Source organism: Elgaria multicarinata, chromosome 2 (genome assembly GCF_023053635.1).
Source record: "Elgaria multicarinata webbii isolate HBS135686 ecotype San Diego chromosome 2, rElgMul1.1.pri, whole genome shotgun sequence".
Lineage (NCBI taxonomy): Eukaryota > Metazoa > Chordata > Lepidosauria > Squamata > Anguidae > Elgaria > Elgaria multicarinata.
Window position 1 is genome coordinate 79,004,781 of NC_086172.1, and position 27,171 is coordinate 79,031,951.

At 43.3% G+C, this 27,171-nt stretch overlaps 3 protein-coding genes across 7 annotated transcripts; 2 read left to right on the top strand and 1 right to left on the bottom strand.

The window, feature by feature from the left end:
* Positions 1 to 1,466: 1,466 nt before the first annotated feature.
* LOC134392509 (olfactory receptor 5AR1-like) lies at positions 1,467 to 2,426 on the bottom strand. Its single transcript, XM_063116883.1, has one exon. The coding sequence runs from the start codon at positions 2,394 to 2,396 to the stop codon at positions 1,467 to 1,469; it is 930 nt and encodes a 309-aa protein (XP_062972953.1). The 5' UTR covers positions 2,397 to 2,426.
* On the top strand, positions 1,798 to 8,767 carry LOC134392508 (olfactory receptor 8U3-like). Of its 5 annotated transcripts, XM_063116879.1 has the most exons (3): positions 5,234 to 5,249; positions 6,972 to 6,985; positions 7,856 to 8,767. In XM_063116879.1, exons 1-3 carry the CDS (start codon positions 5,234 to 5,236, stop codon positions 8,765 to 8,767), a joined length of 942 nt encoding a protein of 313 aa, XP_062972949.1. The 5 variants fall into 5 exon arrangements, with proteins under 5 accessions (XP_062972951.1, XP_062972952.1, XP_062972949.1 ...); XM_063116881.1 differs by lacking the exons at positions 5,234 to 5,249; positions 6,972 to 6,985 and adding an exon at positions 1,798 to 1,806; XM_063116882.1 differs by lacking the exons at positions 5,234 to 5,249; positions 6,972 to 6,985 and adding an exon at positions 1,804 to 1,815 and having other exon boundaries at positions 7,859 to 8,767.
* Positions 8,768 to 16,990: 8,223 nt separating this feature from the next.
* Positions 16,991 to 18,971, top strand: LOC134393638 (olfactory receptor 5M11-like). Its single transcript, XM_063118699.1, has 2 exons — positions 16,991 to 17,901; positions 18,938 to 18,971. The coding sequence occupies exons 1-2, from the start codon at positions 16,991 to 16,993 to the stop codon at positions 18,969 to 18,971; spliced, it is 945 nt and encodes a 314-aa protein (XP_062974769.1).
* Positions 18,972 to 27,171: the final 8,200 nt, after the last annotated feature.

Consider the following 27,171-nt stretch of genomic DNA (forward strand, 5'->3'; position numbering starts at 1 on the left):
TTGTAATTATTTGTCACAAGGTGAAGATTTGGTCTAAGTAAAGCTGCAACTGATCCTTGGCACTCTTAGTTAGGAATTACTCAGTGGGAATCAGTTTGCAGTAAGGAATAGGATAGCAGCCTCTGCTTGAGAATAAGCACCTTTGAACACAATACAGATGTGGGGAGACCTGAGCTGGGAAGAACTGGGCTGTGTGTGCATGCGTGGGAGAGTGAGAGATGTTTCAAAGGCCAACAAACTTGTAGTTGCCTTTTAGTGCTGAGTTTATGTTTGTAGTTAAGGGGTCTCCCATGGATAGAGAAGGCATGAGTCAGCATAGCTAATTATTCTCAAGGCTGGGTCTATCGGTCTATATCCTGAGTCTTTTAAATGCCTAACAATGCTGCTGCAATCAGACAAACAAGAAAAGGTGCAGAATAGGAGCATTAAACTAAGCCCTCGCCCTGTTCACCCAGCAATTCCTTTTCTCATGTTACATGTCCTTCTAAAAACTCTCAGTTAAAGTGATCAACCTCCCTGGAAAGAGTCCCGTGGTTCTAATAAACATGGAAGGAAGTGAAAGGCTGAGGCTGTGTTCATCCCTTTATCTAATCAAGATCCCTTCTCTACTTCTCATAAGTAACATAAGCACTGAATATGCTGTAAACAAACAAAATCCCATTGGCTTCTACTCTGTCAAGAATACTGTAAGAATGCTATAATAAGAATTAAATAGCACCTGTGGATCTGCACATCAGATGTCTCAGAAGGATGCTATGCACAGGAGGTGTTCATATCATATTTATACATGGTTTGATCTCCTCTGGGATCTTCTCACTTAATATTGCCATGCTGCTCTTCCTGTATATGTTGCAGTGGAGAAATTAAATCCAGGAAGGACAGGCATCCTTAAACAGTCTCATTATCATAGATTTAGATAAGGATTGGGGCCTCCCTACCCACCCCTCAAACTCCCCTCCAAGCTTCCCCCCCCCAAAAAAATAAACTTGAAAAAAAGCCTACTGGTAGATTGTCACTGCAGCATGGAGATAATTTGGGGCAATGGAAGAGGGGATATCCCTGGTTAGCAGAAACACACAGAGGGACACCCCCCCCCCAAGGACTGTGCATACATGCTACACTCACCCATAAGAGAAAATTTGGAATAGTTAAAAAGCCCAAACAATGTCAAAAGCAATGTGACCCCTGAGCTATAGTGGAGTTGAAAGAATGTAGCAACACAATCCTTTTGATTATCTCATTAAGAACATTGCTTATTTATTATTAATTGATTGTGTATTTTATACTGTACTTAAATCATATTCCTCGGGTGGCTTACAAAAAGAATAAAACCATTAAATGGTAAATACATCATCATCATCATCATCTGAAAGCCATAATAAACATGAGTTCAAAGAATAAAAGTTGAAAGTACTGTTCATTATTACATAGGTTTATTTTTATAATTCCATAATTGTACATTACAACTACAGTGTCTTTCTGAACACTCTCCAAAATGCATCCTTCACCTCCTTGTTCCTCAGGCTGTAGATCAGGGGGTTCAACATGGGGATCACCACTGTGTAGAACAAAGAAGCCACTTTGTCCTGTTCCAATGCATAGGTGGAGCTAGGCCGCAAATACATGAAGAAAATTGTCCCATAGAATAAGCTAACAATTGTCAGATGGGATGTGCAAGTGGAAAAGGCCTTGCGCCTGCTGCTGCTCGAATGGATCTTCAAAAGAGCTACCAGGATACAGACATATGAGATGAAGATGACCATCGTGGTGCCGACACAATTTATACTAACTTGTACAAATATCACTGTCTCATTGGTGTGAGTATCCGAACAAGAAAGTTGTAACAGTGGGGGAATGTCACAGTAATAATGATTAATCACATTTGGACCACAAAAGGATAAAGTAAAAGTAAACAGCGTATGTAAAACTGCATAGAAAATGCCAAAGAAATATGAACCAGCGACCAGCCAGATGCACCTTTTCCCTGACATTATGACAGAATAATGCAGAGGGCTGCAGATAGCCACGTATCGGTCATAAGCCATCACAGCCAATAGGAGGCATTCAGTGCTCCCACATATAACAAACATAAACATTTGAGTGGCACATCCAGAGAACCCAATGGTTGCCTTTTCTGCTAAGAGACCCATCAACATGTTGGGTGTAATAGCTGAAGAGTAGTTAACATCCACAAAAGCCAAGTTACTGAGAAAGAAATACATGGGAATGTGAAGGCGAGGGTCTCTTCTGATAAGCAAGATTATTCCCAGATTCCCCACCAGGGTAACAATATAGATCAGTAGAAACAAAACAAAAAGGGGAAGTTTTAGCTCCTTCTGGTCTGTGATTCCAAAGAGAACGAATTTAGTGACTCTCGTGTGATTCCACATAGACATTTTCTTCTATTACAGACTAGCTAGAATGGGGTGTTGGTGGAAATTAAGAGACAAAATGTATACAAATTACAAACAGAATTCTTGACCTATTTCTGAAATACCTAAGAAGATTGGATCCAGACAATTTCATTTTACTCAATGAGGTTAATTTATTTATTTGTTACATTTATGTCTAAGGAACCCAAGATTGTGCACATGATCCTCCTCCTCCCCATTTCTCGTCACAATAATCTGCCCCTGGCATGCTCCCAAAGAAACCTCTTCTTTGCCCTTACCATCCACAGAGCAGCGGCAGTAGGGTAGCTGCATTAGTGACGCTTTCTGCTGCCAGTTAAGGGAGCACCTCTGCAGCAAACCTTCATATCCATGGGCAGAGAGAGAGGTCTGTAGCAACCTATGACTATAGGGAGGCTCTTCCAGAGACTATAGAATTGCACTGTAAGGCAGGATCTATACTACTGCGTTAAAACAGTTTATAACAGTAGTGACAACTGTTGGGCACACTCCATATACAGTTTTCAAACCGTTTTCAAAGTGCTGTATCTTGCTTAGTGCCTAAATGTTTTATTTTCAGTTGGAAATAATCTTCTAATATAAATTTCCAATGAAAACCCATTTTGAGGGTAGATTTTAACGTTGTGTCCCCTGATCCAGTAATCTTTCCCAAATCTGGAAGCTCTAATGCATGCAAAGAGCTACCTCCTCTACTTCATTACTTCCCCATTCATTTCAGTGGATGGAGCTGATCTACACACATTATTATTATTATTATTATTATTATTATTATTATTATTATCATCATCATCATCATCATCATCATCTGTATCCTGCCTTTTGCCCAATGCTGGGCCTCAAGGAAGCCTTACAAAGTTTAAAACATAAATTGGGTGGGTGAGTGGGGGAAACAACAACAACAAAAACATAAACTTTTAAAATACACAGCAAAATTATAAGACATTAACATAGATGGAGGGCCAAATTATTCTCCAAAGGCCTGCTGGAACACAAAAGTTTTAGCCTGCTTCCAAAAGCCCATCAAGTGGGGAGCCAGTCTAGCTTCCCTGGGAAGAGAGTTCCAGAGCACTGGAGCAGCCACCGAGAAGGCCCTCTCCCATGTTCCCACCAAGCACGCCTGTGAAGATGGTGGGACTGAAAGAAGGACTTCTCCAGAAGATCTCAAAGAACGGGCAGGCTCGTAAGGGAGAATACGTTCTTTCAAATAATGAATGTATAATCCTTAATGCACACCCATTGTCTCTCCCAACCTCCACTAAAGGGAATAAGATAGGAACACCTATCCTAGGGGCCCCTATGCAAGCGATCCCAGAGTAAATCTGAGAGCACAACCAGCTATGGATTGCAGTAGCATTTAGGGTTACATCTATTTTCAGCCTGATATTGAAGCTATCTTCATAATCTAATAGCTTACCTGTGGCACAGAGCATCAGTTGCACTTAGAGGATGGTTGCTTGGTCATGGGATATTTATTCATTCTCTTGTGAAGGTTCCCTCGAGGTTGTATTTCTCTTGTGCTGCTGCTGCTGCTGCTGCTTCAGAGCAGAGAAATGGAAGTCACCTAAGTGAGGCACCTGTGAATGATCTGTGGCCATCTTCCACAAGCAGGTGCTGTCCAGTTTTGTTCACTACAGCTCCCATCATTTCCATGCACCCATGGCTAATTTTGTCTGCTCTCCTATTTATATCTACTCAGAAGTAAGCTGCATTTCATTAAATGGGACTTACTCACAGGTAACTGTATAGGACTGTTGCAGCAAAAGGTTATTTGGGTCCAGTAATTATTTGAAATGTCTTCCTCATGGAGGCTCATCGTTATCTTTTCAGTGCAAGGTGAATAACTTTTTTTATTTTACTTGTGTGTATGTGTGTATTTTTAAAGATCTTTTGGCCCACTTGTGTACCTCCGGACCCAGCTGGCCCCACCTGCTTGGCTGCTGGCCAGCTGGCTTACTTTTCCTGCATGTACACATGCGCCTGCCTCACCAGTGTGGTGCCTGTAAGGTCTTTTCACCTTCAGGAGCCCTGTGGTGCCTACATAAGGTTGGGCAATTGCAAGAAGTCCTGGAAGTTCTGGGATCTCTTGTGATGATTTGCTGGATGCACAAGCACAAAGCAACTCCTGAAGGTGGAAATAGCTTAAGTGCAGTGCGCTGGTGAGGTGAGTGAGCATGCCGCACGAGGAAAAGCCAGCTACATGGCAGAGGGCAGGTGAGCAGATTGGGGGGGAAGGAGGAGGAGGCACAGCAGGTCCCTGCTTCAGGCGGCAACCAGCCTTGGGCCGAGCCTGCACATAGCAAGCTTGGAAAGGTATGGATGTCAACAAGAGATTGCATTCGAGTTTGTGCAAACTGGGGAAATCCTGTTCAAATCTGAACTGAAATGAATGCTTCATACAACCCTACACTCCCCCAGTGCAAAGCAACATCCTTTCTAATTTAAATGTTATATAGTTTAGCAATACTAAACTATATCCTTCATCCATTCCTTATTTACACTGTATTAAAACAACAACAACACACACAAACATACAGTACTTGGAATCAAAAACACTCTCATGCAGATTTGTATGGGTGGTTTCAAACTAATTTGACAAATCACCTTTTTATTTTATTTTTATTTATTATAGGGATTTTTTTACCAGTCATTTTCCCAGAGTGATTTACAATAATAGTTATATACTGCCTTTTACAACTGGGAGAGGGGGGGTCTTCATGGTGCCGAGTTGGCACTGCATTTCCCCCCAAACCCTCACCTTCGCTCTTGCAGGGCTGTGCCCATTATCCCCACACAAAGGAGCAAGAGCAGGATTTATATAGATCATGGGAGAAGGGAGCTGTCGCCACCATTGCCACCACTGCTGCCTTCCCTCCCTGGCTTCCCCCCCCCCCCATACCTCGTGGGGATTGAAGGCAGAGGAAGGGAGGACCTTCCTCCCAGCAAAAGGGAGAATCTTTCCCCCACAGAGGCAGCGCAGGGGACATTCCAGTGACCATTTGGCTCACCCCTCCCCCTTGCCCAAGTAGATGGTGACCAATCAGGGGTTGCCATCCACACAGCCATGTGTCTGACACGACCCTGAAGCAGCAGCAACAGATGGCGATGCATCATCCTCACTGTTCTCCAGACAAAAAAGCCAGGGTAAATCCCCAACTTTTTTGCTTTAGAGCATTGGGAGAAAGCCCCAGGATGCCTGCACAGTGGCTTCTGCATCATATAATTGACCCCACACCCCTGTGCACCCACCCCAGGGCTTTCTTCATGTATAGACAGTCCCTAAGTTCTCAAAAGTGGTTTACACAGCAAGATTGGGAAAGAAGCCTAGGGCTGAATGAAAATCCCTCCTGCAAGGAAATCTCCACCCCATTTACAGGTGGAGGATATTTCAGTGATGTAGGAGAGGGGGTGAAATTCCCCCTAAAATTTGGGGGCTGCTTACCTACAGTCATGGTGGTGGTGACAAAAGTTTCTCTTTGGTTTTGGTTTTCTTTTACTTTCTTTTGCCACTGTCACCATGGGCAAACAATTCTGAAATTTGTAATGAGTTTATTCTGCCTGCCCTTTGGAATCATCCATCTTCCACCTTTCCTAGGTTTTGAGCCAAAAGTCATCACTTGAAAATTGCAATTCAGATGTTTTCACTACAGCTTATCTTCTTATTTCCTTGAACAGGACATTCCTTGAGTCATCACAGGGCAAATGGTCTCAGTGGCTCCTGTCTCTCAGGACTCTGGGCAGTAATGGCTGTTTGATAGGCACTGGTGCTTTCCAAATGCTTTTCTGACCTCTGTGGGACCACTAAGAGAGCTTCTTTAGAAGACCTCAGTGATGATAAGGGTGATAAGGGAGAAGGTGTGTTCCCAAATATCCGAGTCCCAAGTTGTTCACAGCTTTATAAACTACTGAGAGCACCCAGTCCCAAATCCCCAGATGATCTCTCCCAATGGTTTCATGTAGATGTTCAATAGCAGAGAGAACAAGATAGAACCCTGCACAATCCCAAGGAATGTCCCCCCTTTCCACTTTCTGGGAATCATAGGGCCAGAGTAGGGCCAGAGCTACAATAAAATTGTGCTGCACAATCCCACCTCTGCCACTTGGCCCAGAAGAATATCAAGATCAATCATATCAAGAACTTCTGAGAGGTCCAGCACAACCAATAGAAAAACATTTCTTCTGTTCAGCTCCCAACATATGTCATCCACTAGGGATAACATACATTGGCAGTCTGTCATCTACCAGACTGTCTCAGTCCAAACTGGACCCAATCCCAGATTGGTTAGGATCAAGATAATCAGTTACATCCATGAAGGCTTGTAGCTGGACAACCTCCACTCACTCAAGCACTTTGCTTAAGACTGACAATATTGGGCAAGATTGAGGTGGGGAAACCTGTGGCCCTCCAGCTGTTGGTGGACTACAACTTCCATCAGTCCTAGTCAGCATAACCAATGGTGAGAGATGATGGCGGCTGCAGTCCAACAACAACTGGAAATGCACACTTTCCATCCCTGGGCAAGATGAACTAATGGTCTGCTTTATTATAATACTTGTTTGTAGGTTCATCCATCTATGTTCACATGGTAAAAGATGGGCTGCAGTGCCTACACCACCCACTCTGTATGTCATGGTGGACCATCGCTTTGAATGTTAGGGAAAGGGTTTCTGGAAATCCATTCAAATTACAAGTCTGGACCAACGGATTCTATGTGCATCCTATAAACCAAAATGAACCATTGGTGGCATGTAAATGTGTAATGTATAAAGTCCACAAGTGTTTTTTTAATCTCTCTGTAATTATATTCCTGCTGTTTATATCATCTGCTAATTTGGTGATCTCTCCTAGGAGTAGAAATTCTTCAGAAACCTTTGCGAGCAAATCACTACAGGGACAAAGATACACATATATAAAGCCAGAAAGCTGTCAAGTGGGACCTGATCACAATGCATGAAAGGAAGAGAAAGCACATCTATACAGGTAAGGCTGGGTGACTGACTACTTTAACTAAGGGCCTGTTCAGAACTGACTTTTTTTTTATAAAGTTAATGTCTTTTGCTATATGAAAATTGTATACAAAATATGCACGAGAAAGAAAGGAATGCTGCTTTTGCCAGGAACACATACAATAGGAAAACAATCAGCACACAGTTATTTTATCATGATTACTTGTGGAAAAATAAATGTTCTTGACATATAGCAGTGTGCAAAGGAGAGTATATTACCTCTTTGTAAAAAAAGTACCAAGTACTGTTGAGGAATGCCATTCCCTGAGCCTAATTTACTTCTTAGGGTTGTTGTTCTTAATCTCTTAGGTGAGATAACACTAAAGAAGTACTGTGCATTGATTCCTGCCTGCTGATTGCATCATGCCATCCTCAAGAAGAAGATGATAGAGGAGGTGGAATAAATGGCAGATGCCAACCATACCGTAACCACTGTGAAGGAGTTCATTTTGTTTGGAATCACTGAACGCCCTGAGCTGCAGATGCCTCTCTTCCTCATCTTCCTCCTGATCTACTGTATGACTGTGATGGGAAATCTGGGGATAATCATTTTAATCCGGACTGATAGCCGCCTCCATACCCCTATGTACTTCTTCCTCAGCCACTTGGCTTTTGTTGATCTCTGTTATTCCTCTGTCATCGCCCCCAAGATGCTGGCCAACTTCTTAGCAGCTAAGAAAACCATTTCTTTCCATGCATGCGCAGCACAGTTGGGCAGCTTCCTAACGTTCATGATCACAGAGTGTTTCCTCCTGGCAGTGATGGCATATGACCGCTATGTAGCCATCTGTAGCCCCCTGCTTTATCGGACCATCATGTCCCAGAGAGTCTGCATCCAGTTGGTAGCTGGCCCTTATGTATACAGCTTTTGCGTTGCCCTGTTTCACACAATAGTTACATTCCGTTTGTCCTTCTGCTCTGCTAATGTGATTAACCATTTCTACTGTGATGATCTCCCACTGTTAGCCCTTTCCTGTTCTGATACCAGCACCAAACAGATACTGATCTATGCGTTTGCTGGGTTTGATATGATCTGCTCCCTTCTCATAGTTCTCATCTCTTACACATTTATCCTCTTTGCCATCCTGAGAATCCGCTCTGCTCAGGGCCAACACAAAACTTTCTCCACCTGCGCCTCTCACCTGACAGCGGTCACCATCTTCTATGGAACTCTGATCTTTATGTATTTGCAGCCCAGTACTAACCACTCCCTAGCAACAGATAAAATAGCGTCTGTGTTCTACACGCTGGTGATTCCTATGCTGAATCCCCTGATCTATAGCCTGAGAAACAAGGAGGTGAAAGATGCTCTGAAGAGAACAACAGAAAGAATTGTGATTGTTCACAAATGAATGAATGAATGAAATATATATATATATATATATATATATATATATATATATTATATGTACAATTCAATGTATTTTATTCCAAGCAAGGAATAATGCAAGGTGTCATGTGTTAATCTGGAGCAGCACTTCATTTCGGCTCATATTCTAAACCGACAGAGGACAAAACTTTAAAGGTAGAACATACTGGTGAAACCTTAAGCTGAAGTCCTTCAGTCTTGCCCCAGCCCACCTGTCCTCTCACTCACTCTCTACCTCTGCATCTTCCACTGCTTTCTGGGTGGGGATGTGCCAGCATCCAACTGCAGGATGTATTGTTGGTGTTCCCCCATTTTGAACTTGCTCTTCTAGCTGCAGACAATCATCTACCATTGAAGGTCATAGGTACAGGGAGGCAAAAGCTGCACTCATCTACTAAATATATTGAGAGCCAGTGTGGTGTAGTGGTTAGAGCGTTGGACTGGAGGCTCTATCACACCTACTTTTTTATCCAGTTTTCATCCGTGGTTTTCCCCCCTCCATTTCCTAAGTGAGTCGAGCGCTGGGCACTTCCATGTCTGTGCATTGTTGCGCTCTTTTAGCTCCTGTATCATTTCACCTAGAGCTCTACTATGCTAGTGAAATCTCCCAGCCCGCCTGCTACATTCTCCTTTCCCCTGCAGTTATTTTATTTTTATTTTTTAAAAAAATCTTTATTTCTGCTGAATACAATAATACAGCAGCCTGAAAGTGTGCAATTATGGTAAAACACTATACTTTACCCTAAGATCATATTAAACAAGCTCCAAGGAAGGGAGGCATTTGCAGGAAGCAGGAGGGAGCACAGGGCCAAGACTGTTGCTGCTGTTTGGCTTGGGAAAGGTTTACAGGGGAGGAGAAGCAAACATGTACTGCAGCTCAGGTACCATGCTGGTGCCTCACTCCATTTCTAAAAAAAACCAAGTCTTAACTGAGAAGCTGCATAGTTCTAGGGAGGAGCTGGGGTGAACCACCACCACCACCCCTGTCCCAGTGCATTTTCCACATTTGTTTTAAGATGAAAACATACCCCTGGTCATGACTCCTCAGGAGTAAGAACATAGAGTTAAATGGGGCCTCTCTCCCTCCCCCTTCATGGTTGAGCAGTTGAGCTTAGAACCACCCCACCCTCTTCTTTTGTCAGCAAGACCACCCTTTCACACACACACACACACACACACACACACACCCCAAAGAACAGGATGGTCTGATAAAATGCAAGGACAGCAATACACAAGAGAGAGGAGTGCATTTATTTCGCATGGAGGGGCGGAAAGCAGACTTTCCTCGCTCCAAAATGAAATGAAAAATGAAGTGGAAGGGGTGAAATGAGTGCAGGTCAGAGACGATGTCATGTGAGTACCGCGCTGCAAAACCGCATACCAGGCATGGCATTTGTGTGATAAATCGCTGGTCTGGGAGGCAGGAGATCTGAGTTCTATGAAGTTCACTGGGTGACTTTGGGCCAGTCACACTTTCAGCCCAACCTACCTCACAGGGTTGTTATGATTAAATGGAGAGGAGGGGGATCAAGCACACAGTGTTGGGTTCCTGGCAAGAGGGGGGGAAATATAATATATATGTAATAAATAAATTAATACATATTGGTAAAACATATACAATTTCCTTTTGTTTCCCTTCGGCCTCTTTGCTAATCTAATTTGTCCTCCTTGCTATCTCATTCTTCCAGGATGTCTTCATATAGTTTTCCAAAGGTAAGGACAGTTAAGAAACTCTAGTGGCAGTGGTAGGGTTTACTAGCTGCAAAAGTAAATGGTGTGTCCTGTCCTGTCGTACCTGCCATTTCCCGCAGTAACATGAATCAGAGATTGAAGCTTCCCTGAAAGCACAAATTGCTGGGCATTTTACAGGACTCGAACAGCCAAAGAATGCAAAAGCAATCCTACAGCTAGAGTCACTGCAATGACTCTTCTACTTTTGGGATGAAACTGATAATGCAACAATGTTATACGCATTCTCCCACAAAGCCTTGTAGATTGTTTATCCAACACAAGGAGTTTTCTCTGACCATTCACATGTGCAGTAAAAAGACTGAGTTCAAAACTTCCACACTCAACACATTTGTGATAGGTTAAAAGCAGTTTTTATTGTTCTTATCACTGGTAAAGGTTGCAATTGTTTAGAATCATAGAATCATAGAATAGCAGAGTTGGAAGGGGCCTACAAGGCCTTCGAGTCCAACCCCCTGCTCAATGCAGGAATCCACCCTAAAGCATCCCTGACAGATGGTTGTCCAGCCTCCTCTTGAATGCCTCTAGTGTGGGAGAGCCCACAGCCTCCCTAGGTAACTGATTCCATTGTTGTACTGCTCTAATAGTCAGGAAGTTTTTCCTGATGACAAGCTGGAATCTGGCTTCCTTTAACTTGAGCCCATTATTCCATATCCTGCACTCTGGGAGGATCGAGAAGAGATCCTGGCCCTCCTCTGTGTGACAACCTTTTCAGTATTTGAAGAGTGCTATCATGTCTCCCCTCAATCTTCACTATACACTAGGGTGACCATATTTTGGAAACCAAAAAGGAGGACAACATGGTCGCCCCCAAGGGGGCGCGTCCAGTACCAAGGGGGCGTGCCCACCTGAACATAGCCTTGGTCACATGTCTGATTTTACAGCACACATTTAAGACAAATCTGTTCTACATAACATCTTAATGTTAAAATCACTGAAATAAAGAACAAGTGAGAGATTCAATGTATCTGAAATTAACTTCACTCACTCCTACTTTTGTAGGTTTTGCTGTACTTTGAAGCTTTTGCTATACTCTGTGTGTTACATTCTCCCCTTCCCTCAAATATCTTTTCTGACTGTATCTTCACTCATTGCAAGCTGCTGTTGTTGTTAACAGGGTTTGCTACTGGCCCAGATACATTTCAAATTTGGTGTGGCTAAAGCTCTACCTAAATCCTTTCATGGTGCAAAGTTTCATCTCTTTATCTTTAAAAATGACAATTTAAAAAATAATAATTTTAAAACCTCAATTTTTAAAAAATTCCTTAAAAATCAATGGATGAACGCATCTGTTTCAAATTTGGTATGACTAAAGCCCTTCCTAAGAGCTACCATTGTGTCAAGTTTCATGTCTTTATCTTAAAAATTGACGGAGTTATAAGCATTTTTGTTAATTCCCATTAGAGCTGCGCTTTGAAAAAAAATCCAGATTTCCCCTCCCCTCCCGGATTTGCCATCAAAAACTCAGACAAATCCGGGCAAATCCGGTCATATGGTCACCCTACTATACACCATTCTCAATGCCAAAGCTCCATGGCTGCTTTACCCACTGAAAAGAAGCTTGAAATAGATTCCAAGAAACCTCCTGGAAGCAGTGGCCAGAAGTGCTTCTCCGTCGCCCAGCTTAGACAGGTATGCCAACTATGAGCCTAACTGGAAAGGATGGACTTGCATTCATTATCCATGCTCTAGTGACATCCAGGCTGAATTACTGAAATGTGCTCTACATGGGGCTGCCTTTAAAAATGGTTTTGAAACTTCAGCTTGTATAAAATGCAACCACTTGAGTGCTGGAAGGTGCTAGGTGGTCAGATCTTGTGACATCTATGTAGTACTAGCGCTACTAGCTGCTAGTGCATTTCTACATCAAATTTAAAGTGCTGGCATTAGCCTTTAAAGTAGGGATGGTCGAACTCGATGGCCTTATAGGCCCCTTCCAAGTCTACTATTCTATGAACCCACCTGGGCCCACCTCGCACACTGCTCAGTGGACTCCCATGGGCCAAATACCCCTGCTTGCCACACAAGCCACTGGATAGTCGGCAAGCACATGGTGAGTGGCACACAGCCACCCACTCCCTTGCCAAGCCACCATTTTGTGCAAAATGGCAGCTCATTCTTTTTACATAAAGGGGCCTTTTACACAAATGGTGGCTGTCAAGGGCCATTTACTCAAAATTACACCTATAATTGGTACAGAGTTGGTACAGCTCGAGGATGTTGACAAGGTGCTTAGACAGGTCCGCGCAACCACCTCTGTACTGGATCCTTGCCCCTCTTGGCTAATAAAAGCTAGCAGGGATGGAACAGCCGGCTGGGCCAAGGAGGTGATTAATGCCTCTCTATGAGAGGGAGTGGTCCCAGACCGTCTGAAAGAGGCAGTAGTGAGACCACTCCTGAAGAAAACTTCCTTGGACCCAGAAAATCTTAGTAACTATAGGCCGGTAGCAAATGTTCCATTCCTGGGCAAGGTCCTTGAGCGGGACCTAGCTCCAGACACTTTTGGATGAGACTGATTATCTAGATCCATTTCAGTTGGGTTTCAGGCCTGGTTTTGGCATGGAAACAGCCTTGGTCGCCCTGTATGATGACCTATGTCGGGAGAAAGACAGGGGGAGTGTAACTCTGTTGATTCTCCTTGATCTCTCAGCGGCTTTCGATACCATCGACCATGGTATCCTTCTGGAACGTCTGGCTGAGCTGGGAGTGGGGGGCACTGCATTGCAGTGGTTCCGCTCCTACTTAGCAGGACGGCTCCAGAAGGTGGTGCTTGGGGGACATTGCTCGGCCCCGTGGACTCTTCGGTATGGGGTTCCACAGGGGTCGGTCTTGTCCCCCATGCTGTTTAACATGTACATGAAACCGTTGGGTGCGGTCATCCGGAGTTTTGGAGTGCGCTGTCATCAGTACGCTGATGACACGCAGCTGTACTGCTCCTTTTCAACTTCATCAGGTGTGGTTGTGGATGTGCTGAACCGGTGCTTGGCTGCGACAATGGACTGGATGAGGGCTAATAAACTGAAACTCAATCCAGACAAGACTGAGATGCTGCTGGTGGGTGGTTCCTCTGATCGGATGGGGGGTGTTCAACCGGTTCTGGATGGGGTTGCACTCCCCCTGAAGGAGCAGGTTCGTAGCTTGGGGGTTCTCCTAGAACCATCTTTGTCACTTGAGGCTCAGGTGGCCTCGGTGGCACGGAGTGCCTTCTACCAAATTTGGTTGGTGGCCCAGCTACGCCCCTATCTGGACAGGGATAACCTAGCTTCAGTTGTCCATACTTTGGTAACTTCCAAATTAGCTTACTGCAACGCCCTCTACATGGGGCAGCCTTTGAAGACGGTCCGGAAACTGCAGCTTGTGCAAAATGCGGCGGCCAGATTGATAGCTGGAACAGGCAGATTTGAGCATATAACACCGATTCTGGCCCGCTTGCATTGGCTGCCTATATGTTTCCGAGCCCAATTCAAGGTGCTGGTTTTAACCTATAAAGCCTTACATGGCTTGGGACCACAATACCTGATGGAACGCCTCTCCCGACATGAACCTACCTGTACACTGCGCTCAACATCTAAGGTCCTCCTCCGAGTGCCTACTCCGAGGGAAGCTCGGAGGATGGCAACAAGGGAGAGGGCCTTCTCAGTGGTTGCCCCCCGACTGTGGAATGATCTTCCCGATGAGGCTCGCCTGGCGCCAACGTTGTTATCTTTTCGGCGCCAGGTCAAGACCTTTCTCTTCTCCCAGGCATTTTAACAGCATTTTAACAGCATTTAATAACATTAAGTTTGTTTTAATGGACCCCAGAATTGTTGTTTTAAATGAATACTGTTGTTGTTTTTATACTGTTTTTATGTTTTTAAAAAATTTTGTATACTTTTAATGTCTACTATTTTTAATTGTTGTAAACCGCTCAGAGAGCTTCGGCTGGGGGGCGGTATATAAATGTAATAAAATAAATAAATAAATAAATAAATAAATAAATAAATAAATAATAAATGAGTAGGCTTATGGCCAGCATTTGCATAAAGAGACCCTTTACATAAAAAGAATGAGAAACAGTCTAGATAGGGACCACGATGGAAATCTATTAATCTATTCAGCAGTTTGTGCAGGATGTGTCAAAGGTAATTCTACCATTCCATGTCCTACCAGTTTGGGAACTCCAGTTTTCAGTGTGTGTGTATGTGTTCAGAAGAACACTATGGCAATATGAAGATAAAAGGAACTGGATCCAACTGAGGTGTCGAAATGGTGTACAGATATCTCAATGGCTAACTTAATCAATTTAATCAAGTGAGAGTAGTGACAGTTAAACATTGACTACGTTTGGATGACACAATAACCAACAGTGGGTTAAATAGTCAACTGTAGGTTAAATAGTCAATGGTGGGTTGTCGTGTCGTCTGTTGGGACTTTTACACGCCATGATTGGTTATTCAGCCAAAATAACCAATGCAAATAACCAATGCTGTGCAAAGTTGATTATTTGAACAAATATTGGTTATTGCGTCATGTGTTGGGTACTGTTGACTATTTCTTCACACACACAGTTGATGATTTTTGGCAACTACAGAGTCCCCTGGCAAGAGTGACCAAAGTGGCAGTTGCCGCTCTAGTCTAGCCTGCAAAATTCACAATGGCTGTTGGGATACCAGTGGGAGGACTGAAGGGGGGAGAGAGGGGGTATGTGTCAAACAACAACACTGTTGACTAATAGTCAACTCGATGACAGCTTTAATCCACACCACAGTTGATTATAATCATGTCATGTGGGGAGTACCCCCTCGATAATCAACTGTGGAGTTGACTATTAACCCACCATTGACTACTGTGTTGTCTGAACACAGCCTGTCTCATCTCTCTCTCCTATGGTCTGCTCCAAAACACTTCTATTGCTCCTGCACACACACCTCCTGCAAAACTAATGGCGCTCTTCATCTAAAAGGTTCCACGGAAATCTCCAACTCTTTCCGAGCCATCCCTAACCATTGGCCAGTAATCTGCTTGACAAAGATATGGCCAGGCCCAGTCAAAGACATTTCTACTCTGACTTCAGTTTTGGAGAAGCTCTCTGGGGCTGCATTCAAGTTGCGGGGTGGGGGCCTGAAGTGGGGTCAAAGGCCTAACAGACAGGCCCCAAATAAAAAATAAATACCGGCATATTTTAGATGAGAGCTCTTATTGCCAGCAACTAAGCCTTAGGGGAGGCATTTCAATCTTTTAGAATGAGGTAAAAAATTGAAACCACCAAACCGTCAAGGGGGTAAGGGGTGAGGTCAGGAGAAGGGGTGAGGCCATCTGGGGATCCCTAGAGGGCTGAACTGGGACAACAGCAGGGCTGGATTTGATCCTCTGATCTCCGGCTCCCCAACCTCATCTGAAATGCTTCAACAACTAAAGAAAATGGACACACTCCTCACAAAATGCATAAGGAACAAAAACATAAGAATGATTTCATACTCTCAACAACCTTAGGGAGGAGACATCAACAGAGTATCTCTAATTAGCTTCTGAAATTCTTTACAACAATGACTGTGTACTGTCTTTGGGGATACATGTATGTCATTGGGAACCTCAGGAAAATATTAGAGGTCACATGTCTTAAGGCTATATATCTATGACTCTAGAAAGCTGCCCTTTGATGTAGCGCTGGTGTCAGCTCTCCGGACTCTGAGTGAAAATATCTCCAACATTTTCTGCCCTGGTTGCTTGAACAGGATTGTGAGAGGTATTCAGAATTTCTCCCAGAAATAGTGATTATTTGTTATTACCCTGTACAGTATATCTAGAAAAACCAAAAGGTATCCTGTGGTTGTGGCATGAACTTTCCACATTGGAATCCAGCCTTTCAATAGTAACAATTACAATTCTCTGAAATTTGTTAGGGCTAGATGGGATTGAAGAGTTGAGTCAGAAAAGAGATGAGTAACGAAGATATGCATGTCAGGCAAAGATCAGCACAGGTAAAGTTAGATGCCTTTCACGCAAAAGTCCTGGCACAAATCAAAGGTTAACACTGGATGAGGTATATTTTAGCTTGTTGGGGAAATATGATGTTATTGACTTTATTGGCATCAAGCCCCAAATAGGATTCCTTGCACAATTTTATAGCATGTTAAAAAGAACAGATTCCAGTGAGAGATTATTTTTATTATTACTGTCTGGGGAAAATATTGTAGAGGAAGATACTTGAATAACACAATGCAGCAAAACACAGTATTCATGGGGAGGATCATGAGCATGCATTGGTGGGGAAGGGATCTGCTCTCCTGCCTGGGATCTTTGCTTATTCTAAGGCAACATTTGTCATGTGTATTCCTCCACAGGTATTTTTCTCTCCAGTGCCCACCCAAAGGAAGAAAGGACACAGAAAATAAGTTGTTTCAACTTCCTAGCAATGCTCATAGACAATCTCTTTTCATTTTTTTAAAAGAAATATCAACAGGTAAAACACAGAAAAATGGCAGAAGAGAATCACACATCTGTATCTGTGTTTGTTCTCTTGGGATTTGCAGATCAACCAGAGCTGCAGCGTCCGCTCTTTGTTTTGTTCCTGCCAGTCTATATCATTACCGTGGTGGGAAATCTGGGAATGATCATTTTAATCACGATGGACTCCCAACTCCACACCCCCATGTACTTCTTCCTCAGCAACCTGGCCCTTGCAGACCTTTGCTATTCCTCCAGTGTCACGCCAAGGATGTTGGCAAATTTAGCAGCAGGCTATAAAGACATTTCTTTCACTGAATGCTTGATACAGTGTTATCTCTTCATTGCTCTGTCTCTCACAGAGTCCTTCATCCTGGCAGCCATGGCATATGATCGATATATGGCTATCTGTAATCCACTGACTTATACCACAAAAATGTCACGGAAGGTCTGTATCTGTCTGGTGGCAGTTCCCTCTGCATATGGTTTCCTAGATGCCACGATCCAGACCATATTCACCTTCCGCTTGACCTTTTGTAGCTCCAATGTCATCAATCACTTTTACTGCGCTGACCCACCTCTCCTAAAGCTTTCCTGCTCTGACCCCCATGTCAAATTCACCCTTATGTCAATCTCTGCCAGTTTCAACCTCATTAGCTCCCTAGTTGTTATTCTCATCTCTTACATTTTCATTCTCAGTGCCATCCTGAAGATCCCTTCCGCTGCTGGGAGGTACAAAACCTTCTCTACATGTGGTTTCCACCTGACAGCTGTCACTCTCTTCTATGGGACACTTTTTGCCATGTACGTCAGACGTCCCTCTAGCCTGTCACTCGAACAGAGCAAAATAGTTTCTGTGTTCTATGTGGTGGTGATCCCCATGCTGAATCCATTGATCTATAGCCTAAGGAACAAGGAGGTAAAGGGTGCCCTGAAGAGACTGTTGGGAAGGAAAGTGCGGAGTCAAATAGGTTTCTAAGTAACACACATCTGAAAGGATAATGTCCATAAGTCATTCCATGCTTGGTTGTATAAACAGCATGAAGTATGCGCTTATAAAAAGAAGGACTGTAAAAACTGCTCTTCTACACCTTGAATAGCTCCTTTAAAGTTCTGACTGGTTCTGACTGAAACCCAGAATGGATTCACTGCCCTGCTGACTTCAGAGCCAGCACCACTGTGCGTGTCTATACTCCATTTCACTTGGTAGCAGTTGTACAGCTAGGGCTGGACCTAAGGACCAGAGTCCAGGGCTTGCAGTTCAGTGCACCCCCAAATGGCACCCAGAGAGCAACAGGTGCAGAAGCAAATTTAATTTTGTTCTTGTAGTCATGATGGTGCTAGAATGTCAGTGAACTTGAAAATGCAAGCTTGCATATTCTCAGAGTATTATTTTCTAAAATAAAATAAAATCGGTACTGGCAAACACTTTTTTTGTTATTGTTCCGATATATCAGGAAAGTAGAAGCCCTGTTAAAACATGGCATGGTAGTTGCATGTGGGGAAGAGCGATCTGAGTTGTGTGCTTCATAATTGGGGTATTCATGTCCATCTGAAGGGAGCCCCTGTAAAACCATTAAGTCCAGGTATAAAATTTCCTAACTGCATCACTGCACACCGGCAGCATTGGTGTCCCAGTGGTGGCAATTTGTAAATAAAACAAAACAAAAACATAACAAGGGCAGAAGTAACTATGTGATTGAGATCACATGTCACTTAGACCTACTTTCCTGGATTTTTGAATGGCTGTGAGTGTGTGACAATATTGTGCTTACACCTATAATACAGAAAATACAGAGAATTGTATTTCTCCGCCTATTAAGTTTTACCATGTAGGAATGGATGAGAAATGCCTTTGGTTTCCCCATTTTAATGAAAGATTACCTAATTTGCACCTCCCAGAATCGAACGTGGACTCAAGGGCAATTTGCAGACAGGCATCTGTACATGTCCAAGTTTGCAGTGCATTTCTCAAAAGAAAGCAGCGCATTCAACAACATGCACAGGTTTGAAAAATGCACATGCATGAATGTGTACATTTCAAAAATGCATGCAAACACGCTTTAGTCAATAGGGGAGTACGTAGCAATGGAAAACTGAGAATGTGAATGGGGTTGAGATTGACATATTTGCCCATCATTATTGCTGGATCATACATTTTTGAGTGGCTGCCACATGGTTAGTGATTATCACTGGAAGGAAGGAGGAAACTGACAAGGGAGAACAAGGGATGAGTGATGATTCCAGTGTCCCTTGATAGTTCACTAATTTGAGGGCCATGTTGGTAGGACTTCCACGGATAAATTTAAGTTCTTGATAAAAGAAGCAAAACTCCACCTTTATGATAGGGCCAGCAAGTTCCATTGCACATATGACTGATTCTCCATCCGTGCTCACCCTATTATGCTTTTTATTATAGAGCAGCTGAGCCAGCCATACAACTGGGATTGCTTGGGATGGACAGAATTAATATGGTCACCATTAATATCTTCGTCACCATTAATATCTTGGTCACCATTAATATCTTGTTTTTATTTGTAGCTGCTCCACATTATATTTCTATTAATAAAATGAAACAGGAGGTTGTATATCCATCTTTATATGGGAGAATAAAGGGATATGGATGAGTAGGAAGGTTTGGAACAAGAACAGATTTGTTGCTTAACCAAATGTTATTACAGTATCGATAAAACAGAGCCAATGACTAAGAATGGCAGTGGAGGGCGCCCAAAGTTTTAAATCCTCCTGTGTGTCCTGTGCTGGGATGTGCAGTCTCAGTGAAAGGGCTGACCACAAGGCCAATTAATAAACTGAGCCAATGTTCCAGCAGACAATTTTCAGTTCAAGGGAGTTCAGGCAAAGGCAGAAGTAGTCAAGATAACAGGCAAAGTTCACAGTATAGGCAATCAGATATATGGAGTGAGGCAAAAGCAGGAGCAGTCAAAATAAGAGGCAAAGGTCAAACACATCTAGAAAGCCTGATACATACACAGTCCATTGGCCCTGTCAAGCTGAAGTCCGAGGCCTATAGCATGGAGGTTCAATCACAAGGCAGGTTCAGGAAAACAGGGGATAAGACAATAGAAGCTAGTAAGATGTTATTCTCAACACTGGCTGCACAGATACTGAAGGCTGTTGATCACAAAAGCTGCTGAGCCCCATAGCTGCTGTCCATTAGAGTTCTCTGGCCAAAGCTCTATTCAAGAGGAGTCACTTTCTCCCAAGGAGACCTTCTTTGTACGCAAGCAATCCTTTTCACAGGAGCCCTATTTGCCTGTTGCTTGAGGTGGCAGTATTTGACTTATTGGAACTCAGAGCCTTAGCAAGGTTGGGGCCAATTAAGGTGATCTTCCAGGCCTCTAAATCACTTAGGAAGCCTCCACAAGTAGAAAAAACTCCCCACTGCAGAACTTCACATTCCTGTGAAAAGTAGTGGAGCCAGTGATGAGGATGTGACAGGCTCCGCCTCGCTCCCTCTGTGTCATGAGATGGTAATCTCTTGGTGTGAAAGAATACCTGAGTAAGGCTTGTGACTCAGCTCTATGTATAAAAAACACAGGGGATGGTTCAGGAATTGTGTTTGTGTGTTTTTATGGGTTAGCCTTATGGATCTGCTCTTTTTGGCCTTTTCTATGCAAGGCATCTATCGTATACTTCTCCTTTCCTACTCACATTTGTTTACAGGTTCTTTATATGATTGTGTGACCTTACAATTTCACTTCTGTGTCTCACACATTTTGTTGAGTTTTTTTAGAGCAGGGAAAATTCATTACTAAATTGTGAAAGGAAAAGAAACACAATTTCCTCTTGTGTATTTGCACTATTCTGCTATACCATAGTGCCACCTAGAGGTTATGTAGTGGAAAACCAGGGAAGGAAATGATCTTTGTGTAGTGCTTGGATCTCAGTTGTGTGATGAAACCAAAAGTAGATGCAGCAGATTAAGAACTGATTAACAGGCTCACGCAAAATCAATCTCTCCCTCCCTCTGTGAGTGTATACGTGAATTGTCCAAGTTACAAAAGTAAGACATTGCACATTATGAGGAAGAATAGCAAAATAATAGGTGGCATGAGGAAGGATGAGAAGATGATAGGATAGAAGGCTAGGACTTCTCCACACTTTTGGCAGAACAGAGGCTTTAGGATATATGGGACTGCTGTTTTACTAAGTCACACTACTGCTCCATTTAACCCAGTCTTGGATATTATGACTTGCAGTTATCACACACGCACACACACACACACACACACACACACACACATCCTGGGTAAGGCCTGAGGCAGAGTTCTCTGAGTCTTGGGACATATTCCAGAGTGTATGAAGTCTAGAGCTAGGGGGCAAAGCTCATGTTTTTTGTGGGACGTGATGTGGTGCTCACTGCAAAAGTACCAAAGCTGTATACTGAGAAAAGAGCATGTCTAAGGTGCCAAGGGATGGTCTCCAGTGGACTAATAAGCATCACCCACATTTGTTTTAAAAATACGAACACTTGCAGCATTTCGAATCAGTGCACTGAAGAAAATCTGACTACAGGCATGGCTGAGACTACACCATCAGAAACAGTGTACCTTGAATTCTATGTCTAACTTTTTCCAAGGGGAAGTAAGGGTCTTCTGTTTGCGAGAAGAAGGGCAGTTGCTGTTACTGGAAAGGTTCCCCTACATCTCACATTTTCTTTTCCTTTTTAAAGGTCTGTTTCATTGAATATTGAATTGCTCAGTATGTTCAATTGGTCAATGAATGGGTATGGGGGATCACACCATGTAAATCTTTAATGCTAAAAGATTTTTAAAAAAAACTTTAGAAATGTTGTGCATGCATGTGTGTTTTTACTAAATGTACACTTTGTAAAATCAGCCCTGGAGTGGGCACATATCAGCCTTGGAATGATGAAAGAAATTAAGTAACATGGGAAATTGTTTTTAAATGTCTGTTTCTGGACCATGGGGGGGGGGGGAATAATCAGTTAAGTATTCTTTTAAAAAAATAGCAACTCCCTGTTTCCAATGCAGTTGTGAATGATGTCAATTTTCAGTCTAGTTCTGAAACTATTGCCTTGTTGACAGACCTGTACCTAGGGTTGTCAGAAAAATCCACAACAGAATCAAATGAGTTTGGATGTAAATTAATCTGACTCACAGATTCTGCAGTTGACCAGCTTTTCCCCAATTGGGCAGATTCTGCATAATTGTAGACCATTTTTCTAACTTTCTAGAATTCTGCACAAAATTAGTAATAGAAAATAATGCAAAATAAAAATTAAAAACAGCTGGAAATGCACATTTCCCCATAGGTAAAATGTGAATATGTGCATTTGGTGGGATTTGGGCATTTTCACAAGTGCAAATTTGCACAAGTGTGAATTTGTACAAACGTGGAAACAAAAATATCTAATTCTGTTGAGGAGCAAAAGACTGAACACAGAGTGGCTGACAATCTGAGAAACACAGACTGAATGGATTTTGCACAATCCATCCACCCCGACGTGTGCCCTCATTTCAGCCCTTGTTCCTGAATGACGATGAATCCTACTGGAAGAATGCAAGAGGTGAACAATAGCCAAGTATCTGAGTTCGTTCTCTTAGGATTCTCAGACCATTCTGAAGTGGAGATACCTTTGTTGGACTGGAGACTCTATCACACCTACTTTTTTATCCAGTTTTCATCCGTGGTTTCCCCCTCTGTTTCCTAAGTGAGTTGAGCGCTGGGCACTTCCATGTCTGTGCATTGTTGCGCTCTTTTAGCTCCTGTATCGTTTCACCTGGAGCTCTACTATGCCAGTGAAATCTCCCAGCCCACCCCCTACATTCTCCTTTCTCCTGCAGTTATTTTTTTATTTTATTTTTTTTGAAAAATCTTTATTTCTGCTGAATACTATAATACAGCAGCCTGAAACTGTGCAATTATGGTAAAACACTATACTTTCCCCTAAGATCATATTAAACAAGCTCCAAGGAGGGGAGGCCGTTTGCAGGAAGCAGGAGGGAGCACATGGGCCAAGACTGTTGCTGCTGTTTGGCTTGGGAAAGGTTTACAGGGGAGGAGGAGCAAACATGTACTGCAGCTCAGGTACCATGCTGGTGCCTCACTCCATTTCTAAAAAAACCCAAGTCTTAACTGAGAAGCTGCACAGTTCTAGGGAGGAGTGGGGGTGAACCACCACCACCACCACCCTGTCCTAGAGCATTTTCCGCATTTGTTTTAAGATGAAAACATACCCCTGGTCATGCCTCCTCAGGAGTAAGAACATAGAGTTAAATGGGGCCTCTCTCCCTCCCCCTTCATGGTTGAGCAGTTGAGCTTAGAACCACCCCACCCTTCTCTTTTGTCAGCAAGACCACCCTTTCACACACACACACACACACACACACACACACACACACACACACCAAAGAACAGGATGGTCTGATAAAATGCAAGGACAGCAATACAGAGGAGAGAGGAGTGCATTTATTTCGCATGGAGGGGGCGGAAAGCAGACTTTCCTCGCTCCAAAATGAAATGAAAAATGAAGTGGAAGGGGTGAAATGAGTGCAGGTCAGAGACGATGTCATTTGAGTACCGCGCTGCAAAACCGCATACCAGGCATGGCATTTGTGCGATAAATCGCTGGTCTGGGAGGCAGGAGATCTGAGTTCTATGAAGTTCACTGGGTGACTTTGGGCCAGTCACACTTTCAGCCCAACCTACCTCACAGGGTTGTTATGATTAAATGGAGAGGAGGGGGATCAAGCACACAGTGTTGGGTTACTGGCAAGAGGGGGGAAAGTATAATATATATGTAATAAATAAATTAATACATATTGGTTCACCATATACAATTTCCTTTTGTTTCCCTTTGGCCTCTTTGCTAATTCAATTTTTCCTCCTTGCTATCTCATTCTTCCAGGATGTCTTCATATAGTTTTCCAAAGGTAAGGACAGTTAAGAAACTCTAGTGGCAGTGGTAGGGTTTACTAGCTGCAAAAGTAAATGGTGTGTCCTGTCCTGTCGTACCTGCCATTTCCCGCAGTAACATGAATCAGAGATTGAAGCTTCCCTGAAAGCACAAATTGCTGGGCATTTTACAGGACTCGAACAGCCAAAGGATGCAAAAGCAATCCTACAGCTAGAGTCACTGCAATGACTCTTCTACTTTTGGGATGAAACTGATAATGCAACAATGTTATACGCATTCTCCCACAAAGCCTTGTAGATTGTTTATCCAACACAAGGAGTTTTCTCTGACCATTCACATGTGCAGTAAAAAGACTGAGTTCAAAACTTCCACACTCAACACATTTGTGATAGGTTAAAAGCAGTTTTTATTGTTCTTATCACTGGTAAATGTTGTTTAGAATCATAGAATCATAGAATAGCAGAGTTGGAAGGGGCCTACAAGGCCTTCGAGTCCAACCCCCTGCTCAATGCAGGAATCCACCCTAAAGCATCCCTGGCAGATGGTTGTCCAGCCTCCCCTTGAATGCCTCTAGTGTGGGAGAGCCCACAGCCTCCCTAGGTAACTGATTCCATTGTCGTACTGCTCTAATAGTCAGGAAGTTTTTCCTGATGTCCAGCTGGAATCTGGCTTCCTTTAACTTGAGCCCATCATTCCATGTCCTGCACTCTGGGAGGATCGAGAAGAGATCCTGGTCCTCCTCTGTGTGACAACCTTTTCAGTATTTGAAGAGTGCTATCATGTCTCCCCTCAATCTTCACTATACACCATTCTCAATGCCAAAGCTCCATGGCTGCTTTACCCACTGAAAAGAAACTTGAAATAGATTCCAAGAAACCTCCTGGAAGCAGTGGCCAGAAGTGCTTCTCCGTCGCCCAGCTTAGACAGGTATGCCAACTATGAACCTAACTGGAAAGGATGGACTTGCATTCGTTATCCATGCTCTAGTGACATCCAGGCTGAATTACTGAAATGTGCTCTACATGGGGCTGCCTTTAAAAATGGTTTTGAAACTTCAGCTTGTATAAAATGCAATCACTTGGGTGCTGGAAGGTGCTAGGTGGTCAGATCTTGTGACATCTATATAGTACTAGCTCTACTAGCTGCTAGTGCATTTCTACATCAAATTTAAAGTGCTGGCATTAGCCTTTAAAGTAGGGATGGTCGAACTCGATGGCCTTATAGGACCCTTCCAAGTCTACTATTCTATGAACCCACCTGGGTCCACCTCGCGCACTGCTCAGTGGACTCCCATGGGCCAAATACCCCTGCTTGCCACACAAGCCACTGGATAGTCGGCAAGCACATAGTGAGTGGCACACAGCCACCCACTCCCTTGCCAAGCCACCATTTTGTGCAAAATGGCAGCTCATTCTTTTTAAATAAAGGGGCCTTTTACACAAATGGTGGCTGTCAAGGGCCATTTACTCAAAATTACACCTATAATTTTGTGTAAATGAGTAGGCTTATGGCCAGCATTTGTATAAAGAGACCCTTTACGTAAAAAGAATGAGAAACAGTCTAGATAGGGACCACGATGGAAATCTATTAATCTATTCAGCAGTTTGTGCAGGATGTGTCAAAGGTAATTCTACCATTCCATGTCCTACCAGTTTGGGAACTCCAGTTTTCAGTGTGTGTGTGTGTGTTCAGAAGAACACTATGGCAATATGAAGATAAAAGGAACTGGATCCAACTGAGGTGTCGAAATGGTGTACAGATATCTCAATGGCTAACTTAATCAATTTAATCAAGTGAGAGTAGTGACAGTTAAACATTGACTACGTTTGGATGACACAATAACCAACAGTGGGTTAAATAGTCAACTGTAGGTTAAATAGTCAATGGTGGGTTGTCGTGTCGTCTGTTGGGACTTTTACACGCCATGGTTGGTTATTCAGCCAAAATAACCAATGCAAATAACCAATGCTGTGCAAAGTTGATTATTTGAACAAACGTTGGTTATCGCATCGTCTGTTGGGTACTGTTGACTATTTCTTTACACACACAGTTGATGATTTTTGGCAACTACAGAGTCCCCTGGCAAGAGTGACCGAAGTGGCAGTTGCCGCTCTAGTCTAGCCTGCAAAATTCACAATGGCTGTTGGGATACCAGTGGGAGGACTGAAGGGGGGAGAGAGGGGGTATGTGTCAAACAACAACACTGTTGACTAATAGTCAACTCGATGACAGCTTTAATCCACACCACAGTTGATTATAATCATGTCATGTGGGGAGTACCCCCTCGATAATCAACTGTGGAGTTGACTATTAACCCACCATTGACTACTGTGTTGTCTGAACACAGCCTGTCTCATCTCTCTCTCCTATGGTCTGCTCCAAAACACTTCTATTGCTCCTGCACACACACCTCCCGGAAAACCAATGGCGCTCTTCATCTAAAAGGTTCCACGGAAATCTCCAACTCTTTCCGAGCCATCCCTAACCGTTGGCCAGTAATCTGCTTGACAAAGATATGGCCAGGCCCAGTCAAAGACATTTCTACTCTGACTTCAGTTTTGGAGAAGCTCTCTGGGGCTGCATTCAAGTTGCGGGGTGGGGGCCTGAAGTGGGGTCAAAGGCCTAACAGACAGGCCCCAAATAAAAAATAAATACCGGCATATTTTAGATGAGAGCTCTTATTGCCAGCAACTAAGCCTTAGGGGAGGCATTTCAATCTTTTAGAATGAGGTAAAAAATTGAAACCACCAAACCATCAAGGGGGTAAGGGGTGAGGTCAGGAGAAGGGGTGAGGCCATCTGGGGATCCCTAGAGGGCTGAACTGGGACAACAGCAGGGCTGGATTTGATCCTCTGATCTCCGGCTCCCCAACCTCATCTGAAATGCTTCAACAACTAAAGAAAATGGACACACTCCTCACAAAATGCATAAGGAACAAAAACATAAGAATGATTTCATACTCTCAACAACCTTAGGGAGGAGACATCAACAGAGTATCTCTAATTAGCTTCTGAAATTCTTTACAACAATGACTGTGTACTGTCTTTGGGGATACATGTATGTTATTGGGAACCTCAGGAAAATATTAGAGGTCACATGTCTTAAGGCTATATATCTATGACTCTAGAAAGCTGCCCTTTGATGTAGCTCTGGTGTCAGCTCTCCGGACTCTGAGTGAAAATATCTCCAACATTTTCTGCCCTGGTTGCTTGAACAGGATTGTGAGAGGTATTCAGAATTTCTCCCAGAAATAGTGATTATTTGTTATTACCCTGTACAGTATATCTAGAAAAACCAAAAGGTATCCTGTG

What these genes read in the sequence shown, in the direction of transcription:
- LOC134392509 (XM_063116883.1), bottom strand. Translation starts at nt 2,396, where the DNA reads ATGTCTATGTGGAATCACACGAGAGTCACTAAATTCGTTCTCTTTGGA.
- LOC134392508 (XM_063116878.1), top strand. Translation starts at nt 7,820, where the DNA reads ATGGCAGATGCCAACCATACCGTAACCACTGTGAAGGAGTTCATTTTG.
- LOC134393638 (XM_063118699.1), top strand. Translation starts at nt 16,991, where the DNA reads ATGGCAGAAGAGAATCACACATCTGTATCTGTGTTTGTTCTCTTGGGA. An exon ending in AAGGGTGCCCTGAAGAGACT is followed by an intron (nt 17,902 to 18,937) that starts GTTGGGAAGGAA and finishes ATTTCTCAAAAG; the next exon opens with AAAGCAGCGCATTCAACAAC.